Below are 23,722 nucleotides of genomic sequence, written 5' to 3'. Positions count from 1 at the left end.
GCGGAGGGGATAGGAGGTCACGAAGAACCTCGGCGCGGAGTCAGCCTCAATCCCACTGCCCCTGGTGGATTCCACAGCCTTGATACCTAAGTGTCAAGTCCAATCTGGGGTCCTATCTTGGCCTTTTCTTCCTTCTTCCATCCATTCTCAAGCCTTTCCAAGGTTCTCTCTCCCCTTCTCGCAGTGGTTCGACCCATCTCCAGGTATCCGTGGGCCTGGGTGTCGGTGCGCATGCGTGAGCTCCAGCTGAGTGAGGCCGGGGCTTCAAGACCCCTGGCGCAAGTGCTGGTGCTTGAGGCCCGGGGAGGGCCGTCGCCATGGCAGCGCTGGCTGCGCGGTGAGGGCGCCGCCATCCCGGCTGATAGCTCCCGCAGCCTCGCTGCCTGCTGGTGGGAACCGTGAGATTCCGCCCCCGACTCGGCGCCTGCCGAGTGCCTCACCAGCCAGACGAGGTAGGTGTCGCCCGCGCACGGTACCGACGACTACGCGGCGTCCCGCAGGGGCCGGCCTGCTGCCCTGCCGGTGTGTGACGAGTCGGGAGCGGAACCCGGAGGCCAGTGCTGGCCTGGGTGCTGGGCCTTAGGCCGCGGGCAGTGGTCGGCCCCGAATGGAAGGTCGCCGGATCTGTGCAGATGCCCTCACGCCTGGTTAAGGCCCAACCCTGCGGGCGTGCCACAGCACAGTCGGTGGCACAGCCTTGTCAGTGATGAATGAAACCGATCCTGAGCGCATTTCTCAATCTGAAAGTTTAAAGTCAGGGATCAACCTTGTATGCTTCAGGGCCAGTGGGGATTTCTAAATTAGACCTGAGCCTCTTTGGAGAGAACAGAGTGCAGGGGCCTTTGGCAAGGTAGAGAGCGTGTACCGGGCAGCTGCTGCCAGCTGTGGCCGAGTGGAAATGCCGCCCAGTGTGGTCAGTTCTCACATTTCAACAGAACCTGGAGTTCTGGACTTTTACCAAAAAAAACTTGATTTGTAAAACTTGTGTCAAATAAAATTCATCTACCGGTCAGGTTTACCCCCCACACTGCCAGTGTGCAGCCTGTTGTAAAGAATACTATTTGGAGAGAAAGTCACAAATTAGAGAAGACATCTGCTTTCTGAGAGTGAGGTCTATGGCTTTCCTTTTTTTCTGTCTGTAAAATGAGGAGAGTAGGTTGGATGAGTGTGACTGCAAAAATGGAATGAGCTGTCCCCAGGTTGTGACATTGGATGTTGGAGAAGTTTAAGCAGAAGTGTGATAACCTCTCAATGATCCTTCAGCAGCAGGAAATGGAAGCAGGATACCTTCAGGGTCCTCAGAGCCAGAGTCCCCATGATTGTGTTCTGTGAGTTCTGTCTTTCCTAGCAGTCTTGCCTACCAGGCCGCAATATGGAATATAATATGTGTAAACATCAGGGCTTCACATATGATGGCATAGCTTAAAATGGCCCCTTTGGGCCCTGTAACAATGTAAAAACATCTTCCAGTGATGCAGGAGAGAGATAGCTGTAAAGAAAGACCTATAAAAGGCTAAGATTAGAAAAAGACTCAGAAGACACTGTGCCAGCCTATCAATAGAGCTGCACTGAAATGTCGTGGGTGATTTTTTCCCCTGTTTCTCTATACTTTTTTGTGGTAAAAATATGCAGAACATAAAATTTACCATTTTAAGCAAGTGTCCAGTTCAGTGGCATTAAGTATGTTCACATTTTTGTGCAACCATCACCACCATCCCTCTCTAGAGAATTTTCATCTTGCAAAACAAAATTCTGTACCCATTCTGAACACTAACTCTGCAGTCTCCCCTACCCCAGTCCCTGGAAAGTGGTTTTCCTTCTCTATGAATTTGTCTATTCTAGGACTTCATATAAGTGGATCATATAGTATTTATCCTTTTGTGGCTGGCTTGTTTCACTTAGCATAATGTCTTCAAGCTTCATCTTTGCCATCGCATGTGTCAGAATTTCCTTCCTTTTTAAGGCTGAATAATATTCCATTGTATGTATTCTTGTTGTTGTTATCCATTTATCCATGGATGGACACGGGTTGCTTCCACCTTTTAGTAATTGTAAATAATGCTGCTATGAACGTGGGTGTACAAATACCTGTTCAAGTCCCTGCTTTTAATTTTGGGGGGTATATATTCAGAAGTGGAATTGTTGGATCGTATAGGAATTCTATTTTTAATGTTTTGAGGAACTATACTTTTTTGTATTTTGCAAATTTTCCACAATAAGCATGTATTGCTTTGATATGAGAAGGGGGGGAAAGCCTTACTTTGTGCCCTCGGATTAGTACCCAGTGTTGAGCTCATGGTCAGTGTGTGAATGAGTAGCAAATGCGAATAAGTGGACTACCGTGGTTTTGTCATTCAAGAAAATATGGTACTGACCCCAGGGGACTTCGCTCAGTCAGAGACTGGATTGCTGACCTGCTGGCCCAATCTTCACCTTCAGCTCAGAATTTATCTTAAAGGAGCAGAGAGGTGGTAACAAGTGCTTGGGAGAATGGGGATGGGCTCCAGACTTCACCTGGAAAGAGGTGAAACTTCACCTCTGCCACTTACTGTGTTGTGTGATCTTGAGCCTGTTACCCAACCTTCAGAGTTTTGGTTTCCTCTTCTGTAAAAGAGGAATAATAATACCTTCCTTGCTGGTTTAAGTGAAGATTAAGACCTTGCATGTAAAATGCTTAGCCTGGTAAATCACACAGAGTATGTGCTGGGTAAAAGGGTGGCTGCTGTTATTGCTGATCTCAGAGCAGCAGGACATGGTTAAAAAGTGTGGGTTTGAGGTGTGGCTCTTTCTTACCAGCAAAGAAACCTTAATCAAGTCAGTTCCCTGTCTCTTTAAGGAAAAGTGACCATTCCCCCTGCTCAAAAGTCGCTGTGTAAATCTAGAGTGCGAACAAATATTACTGAGCATCTACTATGGGGAAGAAAGTCCCCCAGTGGTTCAGAGGATCCAGCCCATTTTACAGATGCAGGAATTGAGACCAAGAGGAGAACAGCATAGACCAGAGCCCAGGCTTCAGCCCCTCTAGCACAAGCTTCTCCCACTCCACCAGGCCTCTCGTCAAAATTCAAAGTGGCTCACATACAATCCTCCTTGTCTAAAAGCTTGAGAATACCCCCGCCTCTCCTTCTGTTCCTGGCTTCCTCGTATTGCTGCAATACAGGTAACAGGTGTCGACTGAAAAACAAAAATAAAAACTGCACAACAGGGCTTCCCTGGTGGCGCAGTGGTTAGAATCCACCTGCCAATGCAGGGGACATGGGTTCGAGCCCTGGTCTGGGAAGATCCCACATGCCACGGAGCAGCTAAGCCCATGCGCCACAACTACTGAGCCTGCGCCCTAGAGCCTGTGGGCCACAACTAATGAAGCCTGCACGCGTAGAGCCCGTGCTCCGCAACAAGAGAAGCCACCGCACCACAACGAAGAGTAGCCCCCGCTTGCTGCAACTAGAGAAAGCCCACGCACAGTAACAAAGACCCAACTCAGCCAAAAATAAATAAAAGAAAATAAATTTATTTTTTAAAAAAACAAAAAACAGAGCTTCCCTGGTGGCGCAGTGGTTGAGATTCCGCCTGCTGAAGCAGGGGACATGGGTTCGTGTCCCGGTCCAGGAAGATCCCACGTGCCGCGGAGCGGCTGGGCCTGTGAGCCATAGCCACTGAGCCTGCGCGTCCGGAGCCCGTGCTCCGCAACGGGAGAGGCCACAACAGTGAGAGGCCCGCATACCGCAAAAAAAACAAAACAAAACAAAAAAAAACCGTGCAACATGAGAGCTGTGAGTTCAGTTTCATTTGGGGCTTACTGAGGACTATAGCCCAGGAGATGGCCTTTCAGATAGCTTGGAGGAGCTGCTCAGAAGAGGTAGGGGGAGGGCAGCAAATATATGATTCTGGTAAAGGGGGTGCATGCAATCGAGCACACATATCGGTAGAAGGCTGCTGCTAGCCACAAGAGCTGACATCTCCATTAATGATTTTAGTGCTTTTATAGGTATGAGAAGATGCAAGAAATTGGGTTCATAAAATTTTCTCCTGAAAATATCTAACTATTTGAAGGCCTGTTCTGCCAGATTTTCCAGAGCTCAGAGTGCCTTATTCCTGATCTCTGCCCTGAACTCCTTTCGGAGTGTGTCAAAGGTCAGCGACTGCAGTGGCTGGTAACCTCATTCTTGCAGAGGCAGAGGGTGAACGACATTCTTCAGTGAGCACAGGAGTTTCTTACAGCAGGGAGCTTTCAAATTGGTCACAGGAGTGCAGGGAGAAAGGAATTCCCGAGCTGTATTTCCACCACACTTGCAGCTTCAATCTGGATGAGACTGTATTCTTTTCCCAGAGCTGCCCTATCAGAGTACCACAACCTAGATGGCATAAACAGCAGAAATGTACTGTCTCGGGCTTCCCTGGTGGTGCAGTGGTGAAGAATCCACCTGCCAATGCAGGGGACACGGGTTCCAGCCCTGGTTCAGGAAGATCCCACATGCCACGGTACAACTAAGCCCGTGCACCACAACTACTGAGCCTGTGCTCTAGAGCCCGCGAGCCACAGCTACTGAGCCTGTGTGCCGCAACTACTGAAGCCCGCGCGCCTAGAGCCCGTGCTCTGCAATAAGAGAAGCCACCGCAATGAGAAGCCCACGCACCGCAGCGAAGAGTAGCCCCCTCTCGTCGCAACTAGAGAACGCCCGTGCACAGCAACGAAGACGCAACGCAGCCAAAAATAAATAAATTTTTTTAAAAAAAGGAAATGTACTGTCTCACAGTTCCAGGGGCTAAAGTTCTAAGATCAAGATGTCAGAAGAGTGGGTTCCTTCTGAGGCCGTGAGGGGGAATCTGTTCCAGGCCCCTCTCCCTGCTGCTGGTGGTTTGCTGGCACATCTTTGACATTCCTCAGCTTGTAGATGCATCACCCCGATCTCTGCCTTCATCTTCACTTAATGTTTTCCCTGTATGTACCTGTGTGTACAAATTTGCCTTTTTTATAAGGATGCTCGTCATAAATGATTAGGGCTCACCCTAATGACCTCATTTTAACTTGACTGCATCTGCAAAGAGCCTATTTCCAAATAAGGTCACATTCTGAGGTCCTGGGGGTTAAAAGAATTCAAAATATAAATTTTGGATTCAGTCCACCACAGAGGCCAAGTACAGGGACTTGCCATTTCACTGCTTGCTCTTCACAGCAAGTGACTTGATGACTGGTGTTTGAACTTCTTGATGGGAACAGCTAAAGGAGTCCTGTGTGAAGGTGTACCTTGGCCACAGTGACATATTGCTGAGAAGGGGTTGGTTTGTTCACTTTTTGTGAACCCCCTTGCCTGCCCCAATCCCTAGAATACTCCAGGCTCTAGTAAGTGAAAAGCATCTTAGCTGGCTTTACCCATCTTAAACATATTCTGCATGAGTTTGATGCTGAACTCCTTTATTTGTTAATCCCAACAGACCTTCTATACAAAGTGGTTAGAATAAGGATACTTCACCCTAAATCATCTACCCCAGCAGAATACAAAATCTGAATCAGAGGAGCCCCAGACCCAGAGGCGCACTTTTGAAGCCTTTGTTCCAAATCCTGGCAGTTTGCAGTAGGAAGTACCTTGACCGTCTCTTTCTCAATACTTTGCTCACAGTTCTGTCGTTGTCCATCCTCCCCAACCAGCCTTGGAGTTCCTTGAGGGTGGGCACTAAGTCTGACTTGTCCCTTGCCCAGCATCCAGTACCCGGCATCACAAAGAAGAGACTCAGTGTTTCTTGGGTAGATGAAAGCAGTGTGGCAGAGCCCCTGTCCTGCCTAATTGAGAGCCAACTTTCTGGCCTGGAAGGCCAGCTTGTCCTTTCTTAGTGCTCCTTGTGGCTAAAATTCAGGAGCTTCTACAAGGTGGACAAGGCAGGACAAGGTACACCTGGAACCTCAAGGAGAAAGTCATACCAAAGGGCCTTGCTCATTTGCTCCCCAAGTGCATTGCATGGCATTCTCCCCTGACTTGCTTATAATCCGGAATGCCCTTCTCCACACCTACCCTCGCTCTGGTGTCTCTCACGTGTGTATGTGGGGCAGGGGGGACGCTTCTGGAACCTCTCTTGACCTCACTGCCTCCCTTGCCAGTTATGGCCTTATTTCTCCTACTCTTCTTTTTTTTTTTTTTTTTTTTTTCAGTACGCGGGCCTCTCACTGCTGCAGCCTCTCCGTTGCGGAGCACAAGCTCCGGACGCGCAGGCTCGGTGGCCATGGCTCACGGGCCCAGCCGCTCCACGGCATGTGGTATCTTCCCGGACCGGGGCACGAACCCTCGTCCCCTGCATCGGCAGGCGGACTCTCAACAACTGCGCCACCAGGGAAGCCCTCCTACTCTTCTTAATAGCATACTCTTCTTGTCTACAATTACATATCTATGTCCACTTTATTCTGTAACTTATTCTGTTATGAACTGAATTTTGCCCCTCAAACTCCTATGTTGAAGCCCTAACCCCCAGTGTGACTGTTTTTGGATATAGGGCCTTTAAAGAGGTAATTAAGATTAAATGAGGTCCTAAGGGTAGAGCCCAAGTCCCACAGGACCAGTGGTGTCCTTAAGAGGAGGAGACACCAGGGGTCTCTGCACAAGCACAGAGGAAAGGCCATGTGAGCACACAGCAAGAAGGCAGCAGTCTACAGGCCAGGAAGAGAGGCCTCACCAGGAACAAACCCTTATGGCACCTTGATCTTGGACTTCTAGCCTCCAGAACTGAGAGAAAATCACTGTCTGTTGTTGAAGCCCACTAGTCAGTGGTGGTCTGTTAATGGCAGCCCAAGCTAAGACACACTCCAGTCTGTCTTCCTTCTCCTTTGCCAGGATCCCTTCTACCCTGCATCCCTGACTGACACTGTTCGAGTGCTTTAGGGCTCTGTCCTGGGCCCGCTTCTTTCCTATCCATAATCTCACACAGTCCCAGGACTCTAAATACCATCTGTACACTGATGACTCCCAAATCTTTGTCCCTTGACCTGACTCCTTCCCCAAGCCCAAAGCGCCTGCCTGATCTCTCCATTTGGACGTCTAGTACCAGTACTCTTCAACTTTTAGCTCTATGGCACAGCTAGTCAATGGTAATACTCATTCAGCACATTTCCATAAATAGAGGAGGATTTACAGTTTACAGCTCAAGGCAGTCAGCCCTGGCTGGGGTGGGCGTGGAGGCGATGGGAGTGAGTTCTGGCTGCCCTGGGCTCTACCCAGCTGCCCCAAGGGCTGAGAGGACCCAGACCCCAGGCACACCTGTGAACCTATTCGCAGGACGCTGACGGGCTGGGGTACGCTGGCGGAGAAGAGGCATTCTCAGGTACAGTCTGTGTCGTTCTTCATGTCCTGACGTGGTGCTCCTGTTCTTGCAGTTGTCCAGTTGGAGTCACCTTGATTCCTTTTTCTCTCTACCCTGCGTCCAGTCCAAGTCAATGCTGTTGGCTACACCTTCATAATATATCCAAGTGCAGTCACTTTTCCCCACTTCAAATGCCAATCTGGTCCAAGCCCATAACATTGCTCACCAAAACTGTTCCGGTATCCTCCCTATTTTACTCCTTTCTACCTTCAGGCTTTTCTCCACACACCTGCAAGTGGTCCTGTGAAACTCTAAGTCAGAGCAGGTCAGTCCTGTGCTCAGAATCCTCCAGTGGTATCACATCTTATTCAGATAATAGGCCAAGTCCTCACCACAGCCTGAATGCCCCTGCACGGTGGCTCTGAGCCCGGGGCCCGTTGCTCCCCCCTGGAGCTCCCTGCGCTCTGGCCCCACCGCCTGGCCACCATTCCCATACTTGCCAGACACTGTGTTACTGAAACCTCTCATATTTCTCGGACAGGCATAAGAGTCTCCTCATTTCTAGTCCTGCGTTTTTTCCATTCCGTCAAGCTGTGTAAAACATTTGTGAACATCCATAGCCGTTATAAGGAGAGTGACTCCATAGTTTACTGTCCAAAACGGGAGGCTTCTGAGAGTGCAGGTGGGTACTGTCAGTACTTACACCAGGACAGCAGCTGTGAACTGGGACTGTCTTGGACAGACTGGTTACATGGTCACCTGTATGATCAGGCCACCCAAGGTGACTGTTCTCTTGCTCTCTGCACATCCCCTGCTCGACCAGTCCTTGCCTCACCTACACCCTACTCACCTGACTGACCTTTCCTCTCAGTCGTAACGCCTATGATGTAATCAGTAAATGCCTACGTACCTGCTCCTGGCGCCAGCTAGTGATTTTTGAAATCTTTGAATCCGAACCATCTCCACTATGATAATTTATCAAAGGGACGGCGAGGGGCGGCCCCTCTGCTGGCTTCCCTGGCAACTGATGAGCCAACCTGACGTCAGTTCTCCCCGTAACTGGTAACCGCCCTCTCCCCCAGGTAGCAAGGACCGCTGCCATGTCCTTCCCGCTGTCTGCCACACACGGTGGGGTGTCACTCCAGGACCCCGCTTCAGACACGTAAGATCCCCTGTCCGTTCAACCCCTGCCACACACAGTGGGGTGTCACTCCAGGACCCCGCTTCAGACATGTAAGATCCCCCGTCCGTTCAACCCCTGATGTCTCTGTCGCTGACTCCGGGCTCTCTCTTCGGTCTTGAGGCTGGGCAGGTACAGGGCTTGCAAGCCTTCAGTGTGCAGCTGAACTTTGCCCCAACTATAAGGATAAAAATTCTGACATCTCCCCCACTCTTCCTGCCCAGAATAGAAGAGGGCTGCAGTGAAATCCCTTCCTGTGTTAAGTCTCAGGGACTCGGGGTAGAGGGAAATAAATAAAACATAATTAAGGTTAAACCCCAAATGAAAAGCTTCATAGTTGAGTGAAAATGTCATGCTAAGTACTAGTTCACGTGGAGGCTTATCACCCACCAGGAAAGGCTGTGTTGCTTCTTCCAGTCTTTAGATGGTGTGATGGGCATGAGCTGGTGGGGGGAACTGAACTCAGACCCCAAGGCCTGGGCTCGGTACTGGCTCTGCCTTGGACTTCCCGTGTGAGCTCGGGCAGGTCCCCCTGCCACACCCCAACCTCAAATTCCTCAGCTGAAAAGGAAGGATTGGCCATGCTGGGAGCACACACACAGGTGCTTTTTCTTAGGAGACATAGTCCTGTAGACAGCACCAAAAATCAGTTCCCCTCTGTCTAGTTGCCTAGGGCTTCTGTAACACATACTACAGAGCACATGGCTTAAGCAAAAGAAATTTATTGTCTCCCAGTTCCAGAGGCCAGAAGTCTGAAGTCCAGGTGTCTGTGGGGCATGCCTCCTCTGAAGCTTCTAGGGGAGGATCCTTCCTTCCTCTTCCAGCTGCTGGGGGGCCCAGGTGCTTCTTGGCTTTGGCAGCGTCTCTGCAGTCTCTGCCTCCTTCACATGGCCTTCTGTCTGTCTCTATCTGTGTCTAGATTTTCTTCTCTAAGGACGCCAGTTGTGTTGGATTAGTCACAGTTATATGGGGCACTCTAATCCACCATGACCTCAGCTTAACCTGGTCCCATCAGCAAAGACCCTATTTCCAAGTAAATTCACATTTGTAGGTGCCAAGGGTTAGGACTTCTTTGGAGGAGCACAGTTCCATCGGTTGTGTCTTCCAGGAGAGCTAGGGCACCTACACCTTTGGGCTGGCTGTGTTTCCTCTGTGGTCCTAAGGATGGGAAACCATGTGGGTGAGAAGTAGCAGTGTTTGTCTTTCTCACTCTTGTTGGCTACATTTTGGAGATGACAGGAATGTGGGTTTCTTGAGCTAGGAATGACAGTCTGCGCTGAGCTCTAGAAATATCCCGGTCCTTCCTTTGGCCTGTGAGAAATTGCAATAATGCCACCATCTAAGCCCCCATGATTGTAGAAAGCAAGCCATTGGACAGAAGCTGGGGATTCCAGGCAGGGAGGTCGTTCCTGGTTCACAGAGCAGCTGGTGATCACGTGTGCCTTCACAGGGGCCCAGCTGCCCTGTGAGCCAGGCCTCCCCTGGCGAGTGTTTCCTTTGCTATGAGCTGTTTCTGTCACCTGGTCCCTGGGCCTTTGCTGCGGACCCTTGGGCACTGCAGGATGTTTTGGGAATGCCCTTCCCTTTTTGAGAAGGTATCTGTAGACCTTTCCCTGAGCCTTTGGATTCTGCCCTGGGTTGGATGTGCCCAGTAGTTCAGGGACTGGTACCTGTCCATTATGGGGTGTCAGGGTGAGGGAACAGTCTCAGCTTTAAACTCTCAGTTACTGAGAAGAGCACCAGGGCGTTAGCACAGCTATCTGTACGCACGTATCAGTTGATCCCTTTCTCAGTGAACCTGATGACATGGGCTTTGACGTGGCCAAGAAGCATCAGCAACGGTTCCTCTTAATTGTACGTTAGAGATGCTTTGAGCAACGGCAGAAAAGGGACAAGGGTTGTATTTGATTTTTATTTGTCAAGTCCTGCAGCCCATCTCATGGAATTTCTTAACAGTTTCCCAGAAGGCATCAGTTTTATTACCTGAGAGAACCACAGAGTAGAACCCAGAAGAAATATTTTCTGTTTGCAGGGGGTAGATTGGTTTTGCCCTCACATGTTTTCGTTACCAGACTAAGCACTTTGCACTAGAGTGATACTTTATGTCTTTTTAAAAAATTATCATTAATTAATTTATTTATTTTTGGCCACGTTGGGTCTTCATTGCTGTGCAGGCTTTCTCTAGTTACAGTGACCAGGTCATTGCGGCGTGCGGGCTTCTCTTGTTGTGGAGCTTGGGCTCTAGGCACGTGGGCTGCAGTAGTTGTGGCTCGCGGGCTCAGTAGTTGTGGCGCAGGGGCTTAGTTGCTCCGCGGCATGTGGGATCTTCCCGGACCAGGGCTCGAACCCGTGTCCCCTACATTGGCAGGCGGATCCTTAACCACTGTGCCACCAGGGAAGTCCTTTATGTCTTTTTACCTGTCTGTCTTCCCAAGCACTTGGGTGTGCAGCACAGCTCAGGGGTAAGAGCACGGGCTTTGGGGCTGGGCTGCCTGAGTGTGGCAGCTCTGCCACTCATTGGTCCAGGGACTTCTGGTGAGTTTTGTCCCCCATGTGCCACAGTCTCCTCATCTATAAAGTGGGATAAACCTCATAGCTTTAATGCATGTAAAGCTTCTAGAACAGTCTCTGGCATGTAGTAAGCGCTCAATAACTGGGTAGCTGTTGTGTTATCTCCTTTGAGTCACTCAGCGGCCTTGGTAGGGCAAAGGTTATTCCCATTTGACAGGGGAGAAAAGAAGATCACATCACGGACAGCAAAGCTGGTCTCTTGGCCCTTCATCCTGTGCTTGTTCTGTGACCCCACACTTCCCTCCTTGTGTTGCCCCAGAGAGAAAGGGGAAGAGAAAAGGGCAAGGAGAAAGGAGAGAAGGAGAGGAGAAGTAAATCCATCAGCAAGACGCCTCCCACTGGTACTAAGCTAAATCCAAACTCCCTAACAGGACCGGATGAAGGCTGTCTCCCTACTCTGCCCTGTACATTCCAGCTGCCGCAGACCTCTCCCACCCCTCAGGCATGCCAACCTTGGAGCTTAATCCTACTCAGGCACCATGTCTAAGTCTAAGCATTAGGTCCTCAAGAAAGCCATTCTGGCCTCTGTATTAGTTAGGATATGGGTTCCACTGCTCTAACCGAAATCCAAATAACAGTGGCTGAAACAGGATAGAACTTTCCTTTTCTCTGATGTAAAAGCCCTGGCTGACGGGTGCCTCTGCCGTACAAAGGGGTCCTGCTCCTTCCGTCACCCCCAGGGCGTTACCCTCCCCTGCAGTAGAAGGGGCTGGCCACCTGGCCCGCATTCCCGCCAGCCGGGAGGCAGGAGGGGGAGGGCAGGGGCGCAGCACTTCCTGCTGAGGCAGGACCCGGAAGTGTGCGCGTCCCTCCGACGTCCATCCTGTCGGCCAGAACCTAGTCACCTGGCCACATCCCGCTACACGTTTTTGTCCTGGGCAACCACGCGCCCCGTTATTAGGAGGGGTTCCATTCGTATGAGGGAGAAGGAAGAGTGGATGTTTGGGGGCAAGTGGCAATCCCTGCCACCCCTCCTAGTCCAGATAAGACGTGCCAGTTATGTTTCCACAGCATCCTGACTTTTCTTTCATAATGCTCGTTGCACTATGACTCTGTCGCTATTTTTACTTATTTGTAATGTATCTGTTTTACCCTCCCATTAATATGAGGGCAGGAATCGTATTATATACCCGGTGCCTAATTCACAGTAACTGTCTACGAATATTAGTTGACTTCCTGATAGGATTTCACAGAACAAACCAAGCGTTTAGGTGGGATTCAGAGAAGGAAGACGTTTATCTTCATCCTGGTCCCAACCATTTCAGACCAGGCTGTGGACAGATGGTCTCACGTGGAATCACGTCGGTTCATCCTGTTAGCTCTGCCTTCAGTGTGAATCCACGGTCCAGCCGCTTAACTTCCCTGCTCCTGAGACCACCTGCACACCTAGTCTGTGGTGGCCAGCCTTGCCCCAAAGCCTGAGGTCTCTCTGAAGTGTAAATCCCATCACTGTCACTCCTGCTTCAACCTTCCAGTGGATTCCCGTTTCTCATGGAACCAGAGCCTCCCTTATCCTTTGCTCTTGAGCCACGCCTACCCTTCTCCCCTGGGGACACCCCGAGCCCCTTTCTGACACTTGAACATTTCTGCCCCTGCTGTTACCATTCCGATCTCAACTCAGATTCTCCTGCTCAGAGGGGTCGCCCTGGAGAGGTAAACCCACACCCCAGTCACCTCTGCCACGTCACCTCACAGCCTGGAGTGCTTGAACTTGTCCACGCCTCCAACAAATAACGCAGACCGCACCTCCCTGAGGGAGGTCCCAGGCGTCACTGCCTGAGACCACTATAGAAACACTTGTGTGAGAGATTGGCTCCTGGTATCAGAAAGTAGTACTAACAGATGCTTTGGAAACTTGGGGATGTGTGTCCCGGAGCCTAGGACCAAGGTGGGGGGAATATGAGAGGGCTGAGTAGGGGTCTGTGGCCGCAGGATGCCTGCTTCACGGCATTACGCTCCCACTTTTTAATCCCCACAGTAGTTGCTTGCTTTGCACGCCGCAGAAAGATTTATGCAGAAAATGCCAAGTTCTACCTGCCACTGAGTGACCTGCCAGACTCCTGGAGCCCCCAGATTGGAAGGTGTATCAGTCAGGGTTCCGCAGAGAAACAGAACAGTAGGGGCTATGTGTCAGGAGACTTAGTGCAAGGAATCGCCTTGTGCAGCCGTGAGGGCTGGCGAGGCGGGGCTGAAATCCCCCGCGCAAGCTGATGGGACGGGCAGGCCGGGCCAGGGTGCGAGCTGCAGCTGTGGCCACAGGCGAAATGTCTTCTTCCTCAAGGAAACCTCAGTCCTGCTCTTGAGGCCTTTTTTTTTTTTTTTTGCGGTACGTGGGCCTCTCACTGTTGCGGCCTCTCCCGTTGCGGAGCACAGGCTCCGGACGCGCAGGCTCAGTGGCCATGGCTCACGGGCCCAGCCGCTCCGCGGCATGTGGGATCTTCACAGACCGGGGCACGAACCAGTGTCCCCTGCATCGGCAGGCGGACTCTCAACCACTGCGCCACCAGGGAAGCCTTAGGCCTTTCTTTTGACTGAACCAGACCCTCCCTGATTAACAAGGATCATCACTTTTCCTAAAAGCCACCGTGCTCGTGGTCTCAGGAGTGGGGAGGTTAAGAAGTGGCTGGACTGTGGATTCATGTTGAAGGCAGAGCTAGCAGGATGTACCAATGTGATTCCACGTGAGACCATCTGTCCACAGCCTTGTTTGAAATGGTTGGGACCAGAATGAAAATAAACGTCTTCCTTCTTTGAATCCCACCTAAATGCTTGGTTTGTTCTGTGTGATCCTTTCAGTAAGTCAACTTGATCACGTCTCTAAAATACCTGTCCAGAAGCACCTAGGTTAGCATTTGTGAATAAATGGGGGAAACATCCTCGCCAAGCTGACACCTAACACTGACCATCACTGAAAGGGAGATTGCTGATTTCTGCGGGAGACACATAATGAATAACTTCAGGAAATGATAGAAACGATGCTACTGCCCATGCCCCCAAATGCCCCGTCTCTCTAGCTAACAGCTCGACAGCAGCATTAATTGAACTTGATTTCATAATTATTATTAGTTCACCCAGGTTTGGTTGCTTAGATACAGAGCAATTCATTTGGAGACAATTTTCCTAAGATGTCCCACAGATATTATAATGTTCCAGAAATATGTTCAGTAATAATTTATAAGTAATGGCTCCCAGAGTTAACACATTTCTGCTCCAAGCAATATACTTTCTTTGACTACTATCAACCACTGTATAATATTTATTAAGTAACTAACTGGTAGTCTAATGCTACTTGTGGGAGATAGTCTGCATTTCCAGCAGAGTTTATTTTGCAGGTCTTCGACAGTATTTGATTTGAGGCTTTTGGGATGGTTATAATGTGCTTTTACCCCCTTGACTCAAAAGGAATTTAATATTTATTGTAAAAAATTGGGGGGTAAAACAGAAAGAGGTAGAGAAGAAAATAATCACCCTAACCTACAACCAAAGAATATTCTTTCATATATATGTATATATAAAATCTGTAAATCGTACCTTAATGCAATTGTGAACCCTGCTTTTTTAAACTTAACATTATTTTGTGATTAAATAATCCATATAATTAAGTTGTTTATGAATATTTTAATGACTTCATATAACTGTACCATGATTTATTTAACCATTTTCTCATTGTTAGATGTTTACATTGTTTCCAATTATTTGCAATTATAAAGAATACCAGGATACAGACTTGCAACTAGTAGTTAAATAAGCTCTGGGTGGGTGGGGGGGAATCTAACACACAGCATAGTGATTATAGTCAACAATACTGTATTATAAACTTCAGAGGTGCTAAGAGACTAGATATTAATTGTTCACACCACAAAAAAGAAATAATTATGTGAGGTGATAGAGGTGTTAGCTAATGCTACGGTGGTAATCATACTGCAACATACAAATGTATTAAATCACATTGTACACCTTAAACTTGCACAATGTTATATGTCAATTAAAAAAAAGAATACCAGGATGAATATCTTTATGTTAATCTTTGCACACATTTATGAGTGTCACCTTCGAATTTATTCTTGGAAGTGAAATTATAGGAAGAAGGGGTATGAAGTATATAAGCCTGTTGATAAATATCAACCAACTGGTTTCTGGGTTAGAAAATTCTTGAAAAATTCTCTCATGATACTCAACCACGTTTATAAAACATCATTTGAGAAACCGAAGAGTCAGTATAGTCATTTCCTAAAGAGCTTATGAGCAACTGAGTATATTTATCTTGAAATGGAAGTAATTATTTGTTTCCTTAAAATATAAGATGTTCATTTCTATATTTGTTATAGATACAACCCAGAATTTGCATCAGTTCTCTTCTGTGAGCCTTAAATGTTTAGCTAGGACACTGCCTTTCCCTAATGGCTTTCATCTGCCTTTCCAAGTGATATCAAGTGCCAGCATGCCGTCCCTGGGCCTTATCGGTGACAGGGTCTTCAGAAGGAACAAGCCCATAAATGCCAAGTCATTGTGTGCGAGGGATAGGCCGCTTCAGCCAGCAGCTGATTACCTGCTTCTGGCGCCCAGCCCAGCTGACACTGCTTAGGAAGAGGCTTTGCGATCTAATTAAGATCCGTTTCCCTGGTCTGTCACAGCACCCTGTAAAGACTGCCAGGCAATAATGAAGGTTCTTCTACTGAAAGACCCTAAGGAGGACGACTGTGGCCAGGATCCGTACATCAGGGTAAGTAAGTACCTGACACACCTGGTCCCTGAAAGCCCAGCACTGCCTCGTGATTGAAGTCAAGGGGAGGGTCCATCTGCTAAAACTGGGGAACTGGCACAGAATAAGCTGTGAAATAGGACCTTTTCCTTATTTTCCAAACAACCCTGGCCAATTCAAAACCATATTCTTTTACCTGCAGGAATTAGGATTATATGGACTCGAAGCCACTTTGATCCCTGTTTTATCATTTGAGTTTTTGTCTCTTCCCAGTTTTTTGGAGAAGGTAAGATTCATCAGTGTCTGAGCACCATCGTTTCTGAATGAGACTCGTTTGGTTTCTGTAGAATCCTGCAGAATTCTAGGGGAAGGACTCGTTGGCTAGCCCTCACCTCACTACCCAACTGTAAAACAAGGACGGCACGAGCGCACCTGCTCCAGGACTTGGCTGCTCCTGGATCCTCAGCCCAAGCCTCTACCAGTGCCCCCAGAAAGCCACCCAACCTGGAGGTGGGCCTGTTAGGAGGCCTGGGAGAGCCAGTCATGCCGAGGCACCAGACCTGTGCTGCTCTCGGCCATGCAGACCCTTCACCTTCCTCCTGTCATTCAGTCCACACCCCTGACCTCAGCAAAGCGCAGAGCAGCTGTTGTTTTTCCCCAGGTTGGGCAGCTTGGCGGAGTTCTCCAGCAGATAAGAGGGAGAGTTGGGACTGCTTCCATGTATTGGAGCGATAGTTATGGCCAGGAACAGTCCCAGGAAAGCCCTCCAAGTGCTTCCGATTAAAGATTCAGGGCCCAGCACCCCAGGCCCCATCAGTGTGCACCCCGTCACTGGACATCTCCCCGGGGGCACCGTTCTGGACACGTGGGCCCAGAGCCAGGGCAGCTTCATGGGACTGGTGTGCCCAGCCCTGCCCACCGGGCTCCCGGGCCTCTGTGAGCATCAGGTTCAGCCCCGTGCTCTGCATGTCAGAGCCCGCCCGTCACTCTGTGGAGGACCTCTCTGCCATCTCCCTTCGCTCTGAGCTGAAGATTGAATTATTCATTCAACAGTTTACTTAGCAAACATTGATTTGGCATCTGCCCTGGGCTTGTGTGCTGTGAGGACTCTATAAGGGACCCACGTCGCATGCTCTTCCATAAGCAGCTTTAACAGGGAACCAGAAAAACACTAGAGTCTCTGTGGGAGCAGCTTCAAACCCCCAGCCAGTTTGTTTCATGAGGGGCTTCCTGGACTCCCTCTCTGAAGCTCCGTTGGGCAGTGAGCGAGCGCACGGGCTTGGGAATCACAGGGGCGTGAGCTCAAGTCCCGGCTCCGCCCCTCGCCTTGGACTAGTTCTTTATCCTCACCAAGCCTCTGTGTCTTAATCCGTGCGATGCAAATAGTGCCACCATCTCACGGGGCACCTTCACAGATTCAGTGCAGGATTATGTGTATAACCGCCCAGTGCCCAGCTCAGAATATGTGTTCAGTAGATTTTATCACCATTTTTATCCTCAAAAACCAGGGCTTCAGCATGGATATCACTCCTTGAATATTCCAGCTTTCTGATGGATGCAGGTCAAGTCTACCGTCCTGCCTGCACCCCAGCCACAGCCAGGCTGAGTCACATTGTCCCTTGGCTCCGTTACACCTGACACCCTGCATCACACTGGCCTCTCCCTCCCCAAGACTGTGAGCTGCTTGAGGGAAATGCTGTGAATTTAGCTGTATGTCCTTAAAGGCCTAGAGTAGTTCCAGGCGCATAGTAAGCTCTGTCTTGAGTGGATGGATGGGTGGATGGATAGATGGAATTAGTTTGCCTACTACTATTGTGAAGCATTTAGAATTCTGGAAACTGGTGAACTTGACTGTCGTATAAAATGCCTTTGCTGTTGTTTGGTGTGCAGCTATCTCAGCCTGAAGGTTACGGGGGCCTCATTTTTACCAGCCCCAGAGCAGTGGAAGCCGTGGAGCTGTGTTTGGAGAAAGACAATAAAACCGAAGGTAAGGGTGGCTCTGCTGTGAATGCCACTGGACTTGCTTTCTCCCGTTGGTGACACTAGGTTCCAGAAATAGCTGGACTTCAGGTTTGAGAAAGTGCAATGACTTTTAGTCAAAAAGTATTTAGGTACCAAGTTACTTCGTGCTTTTGGAAGCTTTGGAGGAAGCAGGAAATTCCTGCTTCTAAGCTGTTTCTTAGTGTCCCACACGGAATGACATGTCACGTGGTCGCCTTCTGACGGGGGTGAGCACTTCGTGGCACTGTGTCACCAGGAAGTAGGAGACGGTGCTCCCTCCTAAATGCCCAGACGGGTGCCGCTGGGGGGTTCTCCATGTGCACCCACCAGGTGGTCACAGTGTATGGGCGCCAGTCTCTTTCCTCACAGGGACGGTGGGAAGGTCCAACAGCACGTGAGAACAGTGTGTGCCGAGCCAGCACTCGAGGACATGACCCCACTCAGGCCTCCTTCTCGCTTCCTTCCCTCTCTGTCAGAGCCCGGCTCTCAGACTGAACACCACCTTAGTCTCTCCCATCAGACGGCTTTGAGCTAACATGTATGGAGTGCCTGCTGTATACCAGGCTCTATGTTAGCTTGACATCCACGATCTCATTCAGTCCTGGACCAGCCAGAGGCTCACCTACCATGGTCCTCATTTTACAGATAAGAACACTGAGGCTTGCGGAGAGTCAGCACCTGTCCAAGGCCCTGGAGCCAGTCTGTCAGGCCGGACCAGCTCCAGTTATACTAACAGGTGGAGGCAGCGGGGCGGGCTTTGCAGCCAGTTAGGCCCGGCCTCAGACGTGGCCATTCTGATCTTGGCGGCTTCCTTGACCTCGCTGAGCCTCAGTTTCCTTGTTTGTAAAGTGGGCACAATAATACTTGCATCCCAGGATCGTCACTTCTGCCACTAGTTAGAGCTTCTCTAGGGCCTACTCTGTGCCACACCGGGTCCTAGATGCTTTATCCCTGAGGTAGGTATGATTAGTATCCTCACCTGACAAATGAGGAGCCTGTAGAGCAGAGGGTGAGAAACTCTCCAAGACCACATGGTCTGTAAGTCACAGTTCTATGATTCTAGCTGCAGAGTCTGAGTCCCAAAGTGAAGCATTCAGGACATCTCCTGGGGCGTGGTGAGCATCGAGTAAGTGACAGTGCAGAGTGGTCATTATGCGCTCTCTTTACAGTTAATTAGGCTTTCATTATAGCCAAAAAAATCACCACCTCGGTGATTTCATATACACAGTTACCTCCTGCTGAGGAGAAAGTCTAACGCTTTTCTTAGGGATGAGGACTTGTGCTGTCCAATCCGCAAGGCAACTCAGAACCGGAAGTACTGTTATTTCCAAAATGGAGAAAGAAGACTCGAGATGGAGAAGCGTGTGTATTCTCTCCCAGTGGTGCTTCGGGAATCTTGGTCTTACCGTTGTGCTTTCTCTTTTGTATGTGTTTTGAGGATGAAGATGATGAAAAAGAAAAAAACCCCAGCATGGACACCATAACTTTTTATAGTGCTTTATAGTTTAAAAAACATTTTCCCATGCATTTTCTTTTTTTCTTTTTTTTGATTGAAGTATAGTTGGTGTACAATATTATTTAAGTTACAGGTGTACAATATAGTCCATACATTTTCTTATTTTGATTGGTACAACTCTCTATGAATACAGGCAGGAGAGGTGTAGTTAATCCCCGTTATCTCGACAGGGAAACAGAGGAGGTGGGTCAGCTGACTTGCCAGGAACGAGCCCAAGTTAAGGGGCAGAGACAGCTCTGAAGCCGGGCATTCTGATTTCACCCGGGGCTTGCTCCAGCTCATATCTACTATGATGCTTGGAGAATGGTTTGTTCATATGCTGTAGATAATGTTTAAATAAATATTGTGTACGTTTGTGGGGTAGGAAAGGAAAGAAGGTGAAACTCAGTCTTTTGTTGCTTTTTAAAAGGGAATTTCTCACAGGAGTGTAAAGGGTAGAGTAACACTATTGAATTTAAGGGAAAGTTACATTCATAGTCAGATCTTAGGAAAGAAGAAGTAGTGTTTCCTTATCTCCTAAAAGGATGTTGAATGCCAAGTGGCCTCGTGATACATTTAAACTATCCACTTTCTCTTGGTTTTTCTTTAATCCATATTTAAAGATGTTTATTTTTCATCATAAAATGGTAGTGTTCTCTATTAAACTGTGTTTGTTTATGAACCTGATATTTATTCACTTCTTTGCCCTAATAGATAAAAGAGCCTTCCCATCTGAGATGACAGTTTCTTGACTGCTTTCAGATTTATATCCCAAATAAAACCAGTCATATTGCTTTATTAGACATTTAAGTTGCCTCTTTTTCACGACCAGTAATTTTTTCTTTAAAAGTCTAGATTTTGGGGGGACATCCCCAGCTGTCCAGTGGTTAGGACTCAGCACTTTCACTCCCATGGCCCCGGGTTCAGTCCCTTGCTAAGTAAGATCCCGCAAGCTGCATGGCACAGCCAAAAAAAAAAAAAAAGAAAAAAGTCTAGATTTTTAAATTTTAATATTACCATGCAAATTAATTCTTCAAGTTACGTTTACTAGTATACATTAAAAATGCTTCTAGTGCCCACTGTGGAAATGATTTAATACTTAATGCCTTCGATAAAGAAGGCATATTGAAACATTTGCCAAAGTGATTTTTAAAAATTTGCCTGCAGAATATGGGCAGAATATAAAAATGGATTTTAGTTTGAGATGCTGTTCTTTGTATCTGGTAATTAATAATTTGCCTTGCTCACAAGTTTTTTAGGATGAACAAACAGCCTTGGGCAGCCGTCCAAATGGCCGCTTTGGTATTTGCAACTCACATCGAATTTCATGTTTTACAGTCTGGAGAAAGTCTCTGAAAGAAAAATGGAATGCTAAGTCAGTGTATGTGGTGGGAAACGCTACTGCTTCTCTAGGTAAGCAGTCAAGGTACAAATAAAACACCAAAGAATGACTGTGATATTGTGATTATAATAAGAAATATATATTCGGTCTTTGTCCCTGTACCTGGCACAGAGCTCCTAAAACCCTTGGAATTTCCTGAGTGATAAAAAAGATAAAGTGGGGCTTCCCTGGTGGCGCAGTGGTTGAGAGTCCGCCTGCCGATGCAGGGGACGCGGGTTCATGCCCCGGTCCGGGAGGATCCCACGTGCCGCAGAGCAGCTGGGCCCGTGAGCCATGGCCGCTGAGAGCCTGCATGTCCAGAGCCTGTGCTCCACAACAGGAGAGGCCGCAACAGTGAGAGGCCCGCGTACCGCCAAAAAAAAAAAAAAAAAAAAAAAAAAAAAAAAAAATATATATATATATATATATATATATATATAGTGTATTTTGTTATTCATAACAAGCCTCTTTCACCTCCACCTGAGTTGACTTTAATGGGGTGACTTTTGGAAAGCCCCTTAAATTGGGGGCTAGTTGCCATGGGAACCAATCCTCCAATTAGAGTAGGAACTTTCAGCCTCATGCCCTCCCTGCCTCCTACTTCCAGGGAGAAGACATTGGCCAGAGGTTGAATTAATCACCAGCGACCAATGATTTAATCAATCATGCCTGTGTATGAAGCCGCCATAGAAATCCAGAAGGGCAGTAATATGGAGGGTGCTGGGAGGCTGGAGCCAGGAGAGGGCATGACGCTCAGGCCCAACCCCCATACCTGCCTGATGGATCTCTTCCATCTGGCTGTTCATTTACACCCTTTGAAATATCCTTTGTAATAAATCTGCAATAGTTAGTAAACCATCTTCCTGAGTTCTGTGAGCTGTTCTAGCAAATGATCCAACCCAAGGAGTGGGTTGTGAGAACCTCTGATTTAGAGCTGGTCAGTCAGAAGCACAAGCAGAGACCTGGGTCTGAAGTGGGAGCAGTTCATGGGACTGAGCCTTCCATCCTCGGGATTTGATGCTACTTCCCAGTAGAGAGCGTCAGACTGGAGTTCACTTGTACGACACCCAGCTGAGAACTGGAGAATTGCTTGGTGTGGAAAACCCACACATTGGGTAACCAGAGTGCAGACGTGTGGTGATGAGAGCAGAGAAGGAAAAGAGGAGGTTTCCTTCCACACTGACTTAGCTTTGTTCATTGAACACCATAGTTCAGTTTAAAACATGATTGTTTTCCTTATTAAATTTACAAAAAGTAATTAATTAGTTAACTATAATGCTGCTGATAAGGGTGCGGTGAAACAAATGTATTCAAATATTGCTAAATGGCATTGAAATTTGGTTCACATCTTTTGAGAAGTACTTGGTCGGCATGTATTCAAAAGCTTTCCCAAACTAGTTGTACCCTTTGTCCCACTAATCCCTTTTCTGGTAATCTGTCCAAGCTATTTTGAAGAAAACTTACAGAGAAGTTATAAATACAAGGCAAAGAACAATTTTTCCTGAACCTTTTGAGACTAAGTTGCTGATAATGATGCCTCACCATCCGAAGCCACGGGTCTAAGGAGGGCGGGGCTGGGACCCAGCTCCCTCTCGTCTCCCTACACCAGCTTCCAAGGGGAGACTTTCTCCATGTCATTTGTAAGGCATGTGCCTTTGTATTTGCACATTAAAAAAACGACACAGGAACAGGACTTTAATAACCATCTAAAGAAATATATTTTGTCGTTGTTGTTTTCCAGTGAATAAAATCGGCTTGCATACAGAAGGAGAAAACTGTGGAAATGCAGAAAAGCTTGCAGAGTACATTTGTTCTAGTAAGTAGAACAAGGTCGCCCCAAATGAAGCCCATTTATTTTTGCTGGTCGGTCTCACAACCAGCATCTCGGGAAAGGGCCGCCTCCTTGGTGCCTTCTCGGCGATGATGGTGATGATGTGGCTGATGAGTGTGTGCCACTCTGAGACCGTGGCTGCCTTGTATCTGCATCTGTCTGTGCTGGTCTGAGATCCAGCCTCCTGCCCTCCACCCCCTCCACCCAAGGACTTGAGACAACTTGAACATGACACAGAATAAAAGGGCTGGAGACAAAACCAGAAGCAAGACCCTCTGCAGGGATTGTAGGGGAAGTGGAAGCAGCAGAAGCTGCCGGCACCGTCCCTCTGTCTGCCGGCTCCCCGCCTTCCTGGTAGGAGTCTCTTCCCTGTCCGAACCCCGCCCCCGCAAAGCCCGCTCCCCCTAAAGAGCCCACTCAGCCCCCAAGAAGCTCATCACTGGACAGCATATGGGCTGAGACTTAAAATGGCAAGGGTTCTGGGATGCTTGTATTTAAATAAGGATTAAGCTTTAAACTACTTACGAAATTTTCAGCTTCTGACGAAACACGAGCCGGGCTTTTCGGAGCAGGGCTCTCGGAGAGAGAGGACGGAGGGGCTTGATGTGTCCTTGCAGGGGGGCCCCACCTCCCAGCTGTGTGCCCAGCCTCCCCCCTACATGCCTGATCCAACCACACACACATGCTCTTGTGTCCTTGTCACGTGGACCCCTCCCTGAGAGATGCGTGACATCAGGCACCCACGTGAAAGATGACAGAGAACCAGCTTGCCTTCTGTCTCTGAGAGGGAATCAGAGCTTCGCTCCTCGGGGTCAGGGGTTGTGGAACTGACTGCGAGGGCCAGATACGCCGTCTCTGCGGCCACATCCTCTGCCCGTCGTAGCACGAGAGCAGCCGTAGACCACGGGCTGGGCTCTGACCTGGGTTTACGGTTTGCAGACCCTTTCTAGAGCTCGCTGAGCTAGGAGACAGGGCCGGGTTGGCTGCTGACGCCTGAGGTTTTGCTCTGAGGTGGTCACGGGAGAGGGGTGTCTTCTGTGCCCCTGGGGTGGTGGTTTCAGGGTGGGCAGGGGGCGAGGACACCTTAACCAGGAATTTTTACGGCTTCTGGGACCGTGGTGCATGGTTTTGTGTCTGGATGTGGTGTGTAAGAACATTTCTTCTCCAGGTAACGATCTCTAAAGTCTTAGGAGGCCTTCCTGTCACGAGCCAGTGCTGTTGGTGAAGGTTCTCGAGCTCGTGTGTTTCTGTTGACCCCTAGGAGCTGGACC

At 48.7% G+C, this 23,722-nt stretch overlaps 1 protein-coding gene across 2 annotated transcripts in view; it reads left to right on the top strand.

The window, feature by feature from the left end:
* Nucleotides 1–27: 27 nt before the first annotated feature.
* Nucleotides 28–23,722, top strand: part of UROS (uroporphyrinogen III synthase) — a 35,255-nt gene continuing 11,560 nt past the window's right edge. Inside the window, exons 1-6 of one of the 2 annotated variants that reach the window (XM_082637936.1) lie at nucleotides 28–452; nucleotides 15,676–15,764; nucleotides 15,946–16,029; nucleotides 17,634–17,730; nucleotides 20,578–20,652; nucleotides 22,362–22,436. In XM_082637936.1, coding sequence (XP_082494062.1) covers nucleotides 15,702–15,764; nucleotides 15,946–16,029; nucleotides 17,634–17,730; nucleotides 20,578–20,652; nucleotides 22,362–22,436 — 394 coding nt within the window. In that variant the 5' untranslated portion in view covers nucleotides 28–452; nucleotides 15,676–15,701. The remainder of the gene's footprint in view (nucleotides 453–15,675; nucleotides 15,765–15,945; nucleotides 16,030–17,633; nucleotides 17,731–20,577; nucleotides 20,653–22,361; nucleotides 22,437–23,722) is intronic. The other variant, XM_082637937.1, reaches the window with a different exon arrangement.

Source organism: Mesoplodon mirus (assembly GCF_964341445.2).
Source record: "Mesoplodon mirus genome assembly, chromosome: 2".
Lineage (NCBI taxonomy): Eukaryota > Metazoa > Chordata > Mammalia > Artiodactyla > Ziphiidae > Mesoplodon > Mesoplodon mirus.
The sequence above is the reverse complement of the archived record's forward strand: the minus strand, read 5'-3'. Positions and strand labels throughout refer to the sequence as shown.